The sequence below is a fragment of the Triticum aestivum genome, chromosome 1D (assembly GCF_018294505.1).
Source record: "Triticum aestivum cultivar Chinese Spring chromosome 1D, IWGSC CS RefSeq v2.1, whole genome shotgun sequence".
NCBI lineage: Eukaryota > Viridiplantae > Streptophyta > Magnoliopsida > Poales > Poaceae > Triticum > Triticum aestivum.
The window spans coordinates 458,650,911-458,663,090 of NC_057796.1; the positions used below are offsets into that span (position 1 = coordinate 458,650,911).

The 12,180-nt window shown below is 47.6% G+C and overlaps 1 protein-coding gene across 1 annotated transcript; it reads left to right on the forward strand.

Moving 5' to 3' along the window:
* The first annotated feature begins 10,450 nt into the window (after positions 1–10,450).
* On the forward strand, positions 10,451–11,831 carry LOC123175191 (probable leucine-rich repeat receptor-like protein kinase At1g35710). The gene is made up of 2 exons (XM_044590169.1): positions 10,451–11,098; positions 11,226–11,831. Exons 1-2 carry the CDS (start codon positions 10,912–10,914, stop codon positions 11,573–11,575), a joined length of 537 nt encoding a protein of 178 aa, XP_044446104.1. The 5' UTR covers positions 10,451–10,911; the 3' UTR covers positions 11,576–11,831.
* Positions 11,832–12,180: the final 349 nt, after the last annotated feature.

The following is a 12,180-nucleotide window of genomic DNA, read 5'->3' on the forward strand; positions in this document are numbered from 1 at the left end:
TTGTTATTTCTATTTCCTTATATCATGATAAATGTTTATTATTCATGCTAGAATTGTATTAACCGGAAACTTAGTACATGTGTGAATACATAGACAAACAGAGTGTCACTAGTATGCCTCTACTTGACTAGCTCGTTAATCAAAGATGGTTAAGTTTCCTAGCCATAGACATGAGTTGTCATTTGATGAACGGGATCACATCATTAGAGAATGATGTGATTGACATGACCCATTCCGTTAGCTTAGCACTTGATCGTTTAGTATGTTGCTATTGCTTTCTTCATGACTTATACATGTTCCTATTACTATGAGATTATGCAACTCCTGAATATCGGAGGAACACTTTGTGTGCTACCAAACGTCACAACGTAACTGGGTGATTATAAAGGTGCTCTACAGGTGTCTCCGATGGTGTTTGTTGAGTTGGCATTGATCGAGATTAGGATTTGTCACTCCGATTGTCGGAGAGGTATCTCTGGGCCCTCTCGGTAATGCACATCACTATAAGCCTTGCAAGCAATGTAACTAATGAGTTAGTTGCAGGATGATGCATTACAGAACGAGTAAAGAGACTTGCCGGTAACGAGATTGAACTAGGTATTGAGATACCAACGATCGAATCTCGGGCAAGTAACATACCGATGACAAAGGGAACAACGTATGTTGTTATGCGGTTTGACCGATAAAGATCTTCGTAGAATATGTGGCAGCCAATATGAGCATCCAGGTTCCGCTATTGGTTATTGACCGGAGACGTGTCTCGGTCATGTCTACATAGTTCTCGAACCCGTAGGGTCTGCACGCTTAACGTTCGGTGACGATCGGTATTATGAGTTTATATGTTTTGATGTACCGAAGGTAGTTCGGAGTCCAGGATATGATCACGAACATTACGAGGAGTCTCGAAATGGTCGAGACATAAAGATTGATATATTTTACGGCTATATTCGGACACCGGAAGTGTTCCGGATGATTTCGGAGAAAACCAGAGTGCCGGAGGGGTTACCGGAACCCCCCGGGGAAGTATTGGGCCTTAGTGGGCCTTAGGGGACAGAGAGGGCATCAGCCTAGGAGGTGGCGCCCCCCCCCCAAGGGGAGTCCGAATTGGACTAGGGGAGGGGGCGCAGCCCCTCTTTCCCTCTCCCTCTCCCTCTCCTTCCTTCCCCCTTCCTCCTCCTAGTTGGACTAGGAAAGGGGGAGTCCTACTCCTACTAGGAGGAGGACTCCTCCCCCTCCTTGGCGCGCCCCAAGGGCCGACCGGCCTCCCCCTTGCTCCTTTATATACGGGGGCAGGGGGGCACCCTAGAAGCACAACAGACATTGTTCTTAGCCGTGTGCGGTGCCCCCCTCCACCATAATCCACCTCGGTCATATTGTTGCAGTGCTTAGGCGATGCCTTGCGCCGGTAGCTTCATCATCACCGTCATCACGCCGTCGTGCTGATGAAGCTCTCCCTCGACACTGCTAGATCGTGAGTTCGTGGGATGTCATCGAGCTGAACGTGTGCTGAACTCGGAGGTGCCGTGCGTTCGGGACTTGGATCGGTCGGATCGTGAAGACGTACGACTACATCAACCGCGTTGATAAAACGCTTCCGCTTACGGTCTACGAGGGTACGTGGACAATACTTTCCCGCTCGTTGCTATGCATCACCATAATCTTGCGTGTGCGTACGATTTTTTTTTAAATTACTACGTTCCCCAACACAGACGACAACAGCATTGAGGTGCCGCTGATGCGCGAGGGAGCTGCAAGCATGTTGCATAGTTCGATCCTATGGTGGCGTGTCAGGGGCGAGCGGCATGAGAACCCAGTACCTCTGCCAGCCTTTTACTTCCTCCGTTCCTAAATATAAGTTTTTTTAGAGATTTCACTACGGACTACATATGGATGTATATAGACATGCTTTAGAGTGTAGATTCACTCATTTTACTCCGTATGTAGTTCATAAGGAAATCTCTAGAAAGACTTATATTTAGGAACGGAGGGAGTACCAGGGAAGGTGCGGTGAGTATCTGCTCAAGTACAACTATTTCCTCCGTCAAACACTCTGTTAGGTACTTAGGTTGCCATGCATCGTTGTTTTCTGCTTCTTGATATATGTGCTCTGTTCACTTTTGTTGCAAGTGTTTCAATTTTGTAGAATGTAGAATTAATACCTCCAGCTTCCAGGAATGCATAGATACACTGAGGCGATCATACTCTGCTTTTTGCTGGATTGTTCTTTGTTTATTTTTGTATAATGAATTATAACACTAGGTTATAGGAATGTATAGACAAACTGATGTTATCATACTCCGACTATGGAGAAAAAAACAAAAAAATAATTATTGTATAATGTATGCGACGATATATTGTATAGAGAAGGAGGAGTAATTTTCCAAAAGCTTCTTTGCTGTGTCCGATTGGGTCCATGTGTCCCAAAAGCTTCTTTGCTGTGTCCGATAGGGTCCATGTGTCCCAAAAGCTTCTTTGCTGTGTCCGATAGGGTCCATGTGTCTACCAACGACGTGGCTATGAGCTGCGGGCTGCGGCAAGCAGTGGACATGGTGGCAGCAGACGGTTCGTTGGCTGGGATAAGCGGACGACGCTGGTTGCTACCGTGTGCAGGGGAGGGAGTGAGTGCCGAGGTGCATGTCATATCTGTTGTTATAACCGAACGGCACCATGCACATGGAACTATGCTGACACCGACAATGTTACGTGGGGTGGAGGGAGAAGCCCGTCGGCGGCCAGCGAGCCAAGTTGGCTGACAAGGATGGCTTAGACGGCCAATGGAGGGCAGTGAATGTTCAGTTTGTTTACTACCTCCGTCCTGGTTTATTAGTCCTCTTTATAGTTTGTGTCAAATTTTGTCCTTTGATTTAACTATTAAAAATAAGTTCTATACACTTGAAATAGTATAATTGGAAACGTATTTCAAATATGAATCTAACAATATAGGTTTTATGTCATACAACTTATAATTTGTTAGTCAAATTTATGGTCAAAGTTGAGCATGAAATACGAAGGGGGACAATAAACCCAGACGGAGGTAGTATTTCTTTGGAAATCTTTGTGCTTACCATCCATGATACGTGGAATGGCATACTTCGACATGGCAGTCAACAGAACAGTCCCTTATTGCACTTTCTTTTAATTTTCCCTTTGCTCATATATGTTGAAGATCAGGAAGTGGTGACACTGAAAGGTAAGCTGTCGTATCCACCTGAAAGTTATTTGTTCGATGAAAGGATCTGCAGAACATTCCAATGTCTGGATAGAATACATTTTTTCAAGATTTTGTTGACAACTTTGTTTGGCTGTCCATGATTTGCTAAATGGAATTTGTATGCATCTACATTGGTGTTATGATTTGTCCCATGCAAATGTTTTGATATGAATACTACAGATGGAGACACGTTCATTTTGCATGTGGTGCGATAAATTTGTTTTCTGGTCCACTCTTGATTAGAAAGGAGAGCATGGGTTTTGTTTATTATGGTATCATTTTATAAAGGATCAACTGAGGTACTGGTATCGGCCTTAATACTATTTATCTCGAATTAGATATATTAGTCTTCTTGGTCACGTTTTAAGCAATAATTCGGATGTTCATTGAAAAAAACGATGGCAATAGAGAATGGCGCAGCAAACCGCGTGTTTGCTTCTAGTTTCACTGTATATCGCACAGATTTCACACACCTCATCACCCACCCAACCCATTTTTTGTCAAAGCCTAGCTTCAGCAGGGCTTCTTCCATAAAGTCCCAATCAACTCTATCATATGCTTTGGCTAGATCCAATTTGAAAGCACAATGTGTGTTCCTGACTTGCTTGCTGTGTTGGATCTTATAAAAACATTCAATTGTAGCATTGTCCGTGATCAGACGTCCAGGGATGAAAGCACTTTTTGTCTCTGAGATAAGGTCATCCAGGAGTGGTCTAAGTCAGTTAACCATGCATTTGGATATCACTTTATAGATCACGTTGCAAAGACTAATGGGTCTATAGTCTTTTAGAAATTTAGGATTATTATTCTTCGGGATTAACACAATGACCGTGTCATTGACACCTTCCGGCATAGCACCATCCTTAAAAAATTTCAGGACCGCATTCACCACATCTTGTTTAACCGTGCTCCAATTTCTTTGGAAGAATCTAGCCGGAAATCCATCGACCCGGGGGCTTTCAACGGCCCTATTTGGAACAGTGCGCCGCTGACCTCCTTCTCTGAAAAATCTTTGAGCAGTGACTCGTTCATCTCGTTTGTAACTCTCTCATTCATGAAGTCCACAATCACCTTAGGATTCACCCCTTCCTCCTTGGTGTAAAGCTGCTTAAAAAGCGGGTGGTCATTTCCTGTAGCTTGGATCTGTCCTCTATCCAGTTGCCATTCTCGTCCTTAAGCTTGCTGATTGTGTTCTTCTTCCGTCTCCACGAGGCCTTACGCTGGAAGAACTTAGTATTTCTGTCGCCCTCCCGCAGCCATAGAGCTCTAGAGCGTTGTCTCCACATCATCTCCTCACGGTGGAGCAGCTCGTCCAACTTTGCAGACACGCTCTTGATCTCTCTCTCCCTCGAGGTTGACGCAGGCCGTCCCCAAAGACTTTCCAGTTGTTTCCGGAGCGCAGCTGTTTGTTTGATAATGGAGCCAAAGTTTTTCTTTGCCCATTTGTTCAGGGAGCGTTGTAGGTCAGCTAGCTTTTGGGACATGTCTATCAGGTTATCAGCAATCCTACTTTCATCCCATGAGCTCACTATTGCGTCCATCAGGGATTCCATTCTTTCCCACATATATTCGTATCGAAAGCCTTTATTCGTTGGTCTCCACTCCTGCCTTGGCCCAAACCTTAAAAGTAGGGGAAAGTGGTTTGACCGAGACGAGCAGATGTGTTCCACCGCCGCCTCCGGAAAAATGGTGCTCCACTCCTGATCCACTAGCCCTCGGTGAATCCTCGCTCTCACGTTATCCTCGCCACTTTGCTTGTTATCATACGTCCAATTGACCCCCCCCCCCCCCCCGAACCCTAGATCAAGCAGATTGCATTCAGTGAGCAACTCTCTGAAGTTTGCCATATACCTTTCATTTCTTTTTGCTTTGGAGAAATGTTCATGCTGCCACATAGTTTCATTGAAGTAACCCATCATGAGCCAAGGTTCATTTGACAGAGGATGAATTCTTGTCAATAGTTCCCACATATGGTGCCTCTCACTAGCTTTCGGTTCTCCATAGACAAAGGTACCCGCCATTGCCGGTCATGGGGATTAAGACGGATCAACACATCGATGTAACACGGGCCAACATCGAGCTTCTTTATTTCAACTTGCTCATCATAGAAGAGAGCGATACCTGCACCCTTTCCCTCCCCAACGTGGGAGATATAGTGCTTGAGACCTATTCTCCTACGCAATTTATTGACATACTGACCAAACAACCATAAGAGTAGCACTACGAGACATTTGTGTTTGATTTTCCCTAGATTTAGCGAGAAAACTATGTTGCGGCTAGTGATAGTTTTACGAGATTTTGCTATATCTTCGTTCTGTATGTAACCCCATTTGGAAACCTTCTTGTGATGCTACTTTCCTACATGGTATGTTCCACTTCAGAATGTGGATTAATGATAAAATGTTGATGGTGCGTGTTTTTTAATACTAGCAACAACTACTCATGGCGTGGAGAACAAGTGGCATGCCACTAATATATTGTTTACTGGTGGCGCTTCCAATACATGAACACCACTAATATAGTACTCCTTCCGTTCATAAATATTTGTCTTTTTAGAGATTTCAAATGGATTACCACATACCGATGTATATAGACATATTTTAGAGTGTAGATTCACTTATTTTGCTTCGTATGTAGTCACTGGTTGAAATCTCTAGAAAGACAAATATTTAGAAACGAAGGGACTACATACATGTGGCGTTGGGCAGCCCACGCCCTCGGCAAGTTAGCAATCAGTGACGTGTCGGACTCATGCCACTATCTAGTACTTCCTCTTAGTGACCCCTCATTAGCAGTGGTGGAGGATGAACCAAATATTAGGGGTGGGGGCAAATGAGTGTATGACATAGTGAAAAGGCTAGAGTGATAAGAGATGTCAGAGGATTAGTACAATGATTAGCAGAAAAATGGGCATATTTACCAAAAGAATCCTAGAGGGGGGGGGGGGGGGGGGGAGGGGCGACCAGGCTCGGAATTTACTTGCCGACGGTCTGCCACTGCTCGCTCATTAGTGGCGTGATACTAATGACGCGGGACTTATGCACCACTAATGATGTTTATAAAACGTCGCTAGTAGGTAGTCTGCACTAGTGTATTAACAACGGTGAAGTCATCCATGTAGGCTTAAAGACGTCGATGACTACAAACTGGATAGATCGCCGCTCATAGAAGCTTGAACCAAACAGGACCGAAAGATAATCCCAATCTGTCCAAAGAGAGTAGGGGACACAAATCTCACAAGTTTCCAGATAGAGTCGTGTTTGGCTGAGACCCATAGGATGCAGATGGAGCCGGAGAACAAAAATACGCTACAACGTTGTCCCCTCCGCAAGACACCGCCAATGTGAACACACGCTAATCACGCCAAACTGAGTGCTCGACGATCTACATCATCCATCGACTCGTCGATGCAACTACAAGAAAGGACATCGATATGAGAAAAGCCGTTGCGCCAAGTTCACCAGCAATGAAGAACCTCCAAAACTATACTCCCTCCGTCCAGATGTATAGGGCGCCTAAGAAGGTGCAGCGTGACCTAGGCGTGTATGGATTGGACTAGTCAAAATTAATTAGTGCGGCTTTATATGTGTATTTAGTGCACTATTTGAGGAGGTGCACTTGGGCATCCAACCACAGTGCGTGGCCGTTTGCATGCACGTCCGGTAATTATGTGTTGGGGCTTGCATGCAGTGGCCGTTTGCAATGACTTATCGTATGTGCCTTGTTATCTGGGTTGGACTCATAAAAGTAACCACTCCACACCGCGGTAGCTAATTGCAGCGACTTATATTACTCCCTCTGTCCAGGTGCATTAGGCACCTAACGAAATCTAGGAATTCTTATAATATAAGTCGCTGCAATTAGCTACCGCGGTGTGGAGTGGTTACTTTTATGAATCCAACCCGGATAACAAGGCACATACGGCCAGTCATTGCAAATGGCCACTACATGCAAGCCCTAACACATAATTACCGGACATGCATGCAAACGGCCACGCACTGTGGTTGGATGCCCAAGTGCACCTCCCCAAATAGTGCACTAAATACACATATAAAGCCGCACTAATTAATTTTGACTAGTCCAATCCATACGCGTCTAGGTCACGCTGCACCTTCTTAGGCGCCCTATACACGTGGACGGAGGGAGTATAGGAATTCCTGGATTTCGTTAGGTGCCTAATGCACCTGGACAGAGGGAGTACCAGATATGGCTCCGGGCACTCAGATCGAGGGTTACCCTAACCTCCCACCACCGCAGCGGTCGACGGAGCCAGGGAATCCCGTGACCGAGCTTGTGTCTCGAGGGAATGCAAGTCGCCTCTCGATCACCTTTCTCAAGGAACCCTAATAAAAACAAACCGATGAAGACGGCATGTGTACGTGCATGGTAATGCCTTGTCCACATCTTTTTTTCACAAAATGCTCAGATCTATTATAAGAATTTAGCGGAAATACAAATTATCTTAAATATAATAAAAATTATATCAAGATTCCGAGACCACTACTGGCGCAAGAACAAGCCGTCGACACACCGCTATCACCGCTCCCCCATCAAAGTCGGCTTAACCTTGTTGATGACAACCGAGAGGTCTTCGTGCATTGCCCTTAAGGATCAACGCCCTGAAGCCGTAGTTGTCGCCGTCGAACTCTTGCATAGATATGAAACATCGGACACCAAACTCGTCACATGGTGGGAAACCTTAACCTCACCGCCCCAAGGAGACAACAGGAATCTATGTCGGAGCTCCGTAGACTACGTCCAGAGGGACGAACTCGTGGAGGATCGAAGCCCGGAAGACAAACTCGAAGAAGAAGCGCCTTCATCTACCCAAGGACCGTGCCTGGGAGGATTAAAAAACCCTAGCCTAAACTACTAACCGGAGCCGAGACATCAGGATTCCATTTCTTTTCACCGGCCGCCAGAGTGGCAGGCAGAGGAAAGGTGAATCCACAGGCTCGCCGGTGATACCGGGAGGGGATAGTTTGCCATAGCCGCCTAGGATTTAGGAAGGAAACAAGAGGAACAACTCAGCGCACCTGCACCTTGTCCGTGTCTCACTATACGAATATCATATTTTTTGTCACAGCAATTTGCAAGCACACAGATTATCTAGCTAGATTGGAATTACTTCGTATATAGTACATGTTTGGTAACACATTCGAGAAATTAACACGCTGACATGTGATATTTCTATTATTATTATTTTCAAATAGAGGCAAAGGCTTTGCCTCGTCTCATCAATAAAGAAGAAGAGAGTTGCCTAGTTAATTAATAAAAAACCGGGCAAAAACCGTTACAACATGCCCACATAGGACACACAGGGCGATCTGGCCACCCGCACAAGAACGCACACATGCCGCCGAGAAGAAAAGCGTCGTCGAGGTTGCAGCCCGGCGTCATCGTCATCACACACGTCCATGAGGGCGACTCCGACTCCACCATCGACGACCACCGAAGAAGCCCTCACCGCAAACAAGCGTCGAGGCCTGCGCCAGCCGATGCCAAATAGTCAGCCACACGCGCCGGCGACCAGACAACTCCGACTCTATCGCCGAGCTTCCCAGGGGAAAAGCGTTGGGCTTGCACCGAGCCAGCGCCAGAGCTGACCACCCGACTCGTGTCATTGTCACCGCAAGGGACCCTCCACAGCAGCTCCGAGTTCAGGAAGACAAAGCGGGGCACGGCGACCACTCGAACATGCTGGAAGAGACCGACTACCAAGACCCATCTGCAAGCCTGCTTCGCTCGAAACTGCCATCGTTGCCACACAAGAAGCCGCGCCAACACCCACATCGCCGGACAGGCACCAGCCGACCGCAATGTCGCGAGCGTCCAGCACATGAAATGTGCAAACGGGATCCGAAACTCTTCAAGGCGACGCCCAAAAGAGGGAAGCGACGATGTCGACGCCGTCGCCCGACCCTGCCGGGCCTTAGGCTTTCACCCGAAGAGCAAATCCGAGGGGTGTAGGAGGATGTGGGGCTCCACGACGATGCCTCCAAGGAGGTTATTCGACGCCCACAGGCGCCAACGCCGCCGGCCGGCAAGACCGGGTAAGCTTTCGCCCGAAGCAATCCAACACCACCATCACCCCCACGCACAGCACCTCCGCTGACCCACCCACCTCTCGAAGAGCCACCGTGCCGGAAGCACTGGAGAGCCACCAAGTTGCACACCTCCTCGCCGGCCCAACACCGATGAGCCAGAATTGGCCAGATCTGGAATCCCACCACCGCAGCGCCACCAGGAACCACCAAGGCCAGCGCACCGCCGGCCCGCGGGAGGACGAGCACAGAGAGCAAGGAGGAGGGGGGGGGGGTCCGCACCCGCCCCTACTTGCCGGAGAGGAGCAGCTGGCCTGAAGGCCAGAGCCCGCCGACGAAGCTGCCGCGGCTGCCACCCGCGAGAGCCCATGCTCGGAAGCCGCCATGCCAGAGAAGATCAGGGGCAAGAAGCCCAGCTGGCCACCGGCGGAGCAGCCGACCCGCCTAGATCCGTCGCGCCATGAAAAAGGGGATCGAGCCTCTCCCATCCAGAGCTCCCGTGGCCCGACGAGATGAAGACGACCCCACCGCCGCCGTCCGCCGCCCGGGTTTAGCCTGGCGGCCTCCTCCAGCAACGGCGAGGGGAGGGCGTGGGGCGGGAGGGCGGCCCGGCGGCGCGGCCGAGGATTCCGCCCGTGTCGCCTCGGATGAGACGACGCGGGGGCGAGACCGTGTAGGCCCTTTATACTTGTATTATTTCTATTATTATGAACTACCGGTAGCTAACACAAATCAGCAGTTCAAGTCCAATCATATCACTCGAGGGGGCATGCCTTGGTGACTTTGCAGCGGTACTCTGACAGAGAGATCGATATTTGTCTCGCTCAGACGTGTCTCGATCGGGGTTCAAAAGTCTACTCTCGTATTAATTCCAGAAGAAAGTTTGTCCGGAAAAAATCGCGTGATTTCAAGTACTCAATTTTACGTGGACACAGTTTTTTCGCGGTGCCGTTCAATAGACGTTACGAGAGCCCTGCCCGTCAAGGCATGCATTAAATTTGCTGATGCCGGATAGCGTTAGTACGACTGATTGGGTGCAACGACTGGAGTGCTGGTCTCGAGTCCTGCGTGCTAGGTCACTCGAGTCGTACGCGGTGTCTCTCGCACGTACACTGGGGGCTGTTTACCTATGAATGAAAGTGCAACCTATATAAAGACGACTCCACGAAGTTCATCAACAATAAACCAACAACCTACTCCTACTGTACTTGTAGCCAGCTACTCCTGCTATGTTACAAGTCATGGAGACCTACCCTCTGGCAAAGCTCATCTCACTCGCTTTCCTACTAGTTTTGCTTCCACCGGGCATGGCTCTTGTGCCGTCCCTGGAAGAGCAAGCCGGAGCTCTCCTTGCCTGGAAGGACACGCTAGAGAGCAGCCCTGCTCAGCTACAATCCTGGGGAAGGGAAAACAATAATTCATGGCCGTGCAGCTGGCATGGCATCCAGTGCAGCAAGCATCGAGCAAGGCACCAAGAGGTGATCACCGGGATCTCTATACAGGGGCTACAGCTGAGAGGGAAGCTGGAGTCCCTCAACTTCACTGCGTTGCGTACTCTCACGAGTATCCAACTCTCCAACAATCAGATAAGGGGCTCCTTTCCACCCGCTTTAGCATCATCTTTGCCAAACTTGAGACACCTAATGCTTCAGGAGAATGAACTATCCGGTGAAATACATTTTGCTTGAGACACCAATAGTGCACAGAGATATAACAAGCAACAACATTTTGCTTGATCTGGAATTTAGAGCTTGCATATCTGACTTCGGTACAGCTAAAATACTCAATATTGATGGCCAAAATATCACAAGGCATGCTGGGACTAAAGGCTACATTGCCCCGGGTAAATAAAATACTAACCTATCAATAATTTTGTAGTTTTGGCACCACATATATACATGTGTACACTGTGATGTATTCTCATCAAGATGAGCTTATAACATGTACTAATTAACTTGTATTAATTGCAGAGCTAGCATATACAGAGAATGTGACGGAAAAATGTGACGTATACAGCTTTGGAGTACTTGTTCTGGAGGTATTCATGGGAATTCATCCAGGCGATTTGATCTCATCCCTCCCGTTGACCAGCAAGAATAATGATGTGTGCCTACGGGGTCTGCTGGACTCCAGGCTCGTGATCCCTGATGCTGAAACCGCAGGAGAAATATACAAAGTGCTCAGTGTTGGTGTACAGTGCTTGGATCCTAACCCCACACGCAGACCAACGGCACTACGTGCCAGTGAAGACCTTGGGAGCAAAACATGTGAAGATAATATTGATTATCTGGACGCTGTTCTCACAATTCCTCCCCAGTAGTGCCCATGGGTATGGAAGATGAATAAATAATTTTTTTTTGAAAAGGAGGTCATCCCCCGGCCTCGGCATCAGATAGATGCATGCGGTCACTTTATTAGATCAAGTTCAACAAAACAAAAAGTCTGGTCTGCAAAGTACAGCTCACAAAAGGAGCAAAATAAAAAATAAATCTATGATGTAAATCATTTTCTTTGTACCTTACATTTGGACATGTTTGTATGGGAGAAAACCTTTATTCGTTTTTTCTGTCATGTAATTTTTTGTACTACTTTTTTTTGCGGGAATAATTTTCTCTACTACTTTGCTTGGTGAAAACAAGAGAAAAGTTCATTTTTGATCCCTCAACTTAAAAAATCAGGCGACTTACATCATAATTTTTCAAACCGGATAAATTTCATCCAGTGGTGGAGCCAACATGGGGCGCGCAGCGGCTGTCCTCCCTGGTCGCTCCTGAATTCAACCCAGATTAAATCAGGCGACGCCATCGCGGCGAGGGCCAATCCTTCGGCAGTACTCCTCAATTCTCCCGTGGTCCCGCTTACTGGCCAGAGTTATACTGCTTACCATTGTCTACTAATCTCTGTTTTTTTTGCGGGGGTCTACTA

What these genes read in the sequence shown, in the direction of transcription:
- LOC123175191 (XM_044590169.1), top strand. Translation starts at nt 10,912, where the DNA reads ATGAACTATCCGGTGAAATACATTTTGCTTGAGACACCAATAGTGCAC. An exon ending in TAAAGGCTACATTGCCCCGG is followed by an intron (nt 11,099 to 11,225) that starts GTAAATAAAATA and finishes TATTAATTGCAG; the next exon opens with AGCTAGCATATACAGAGAAT.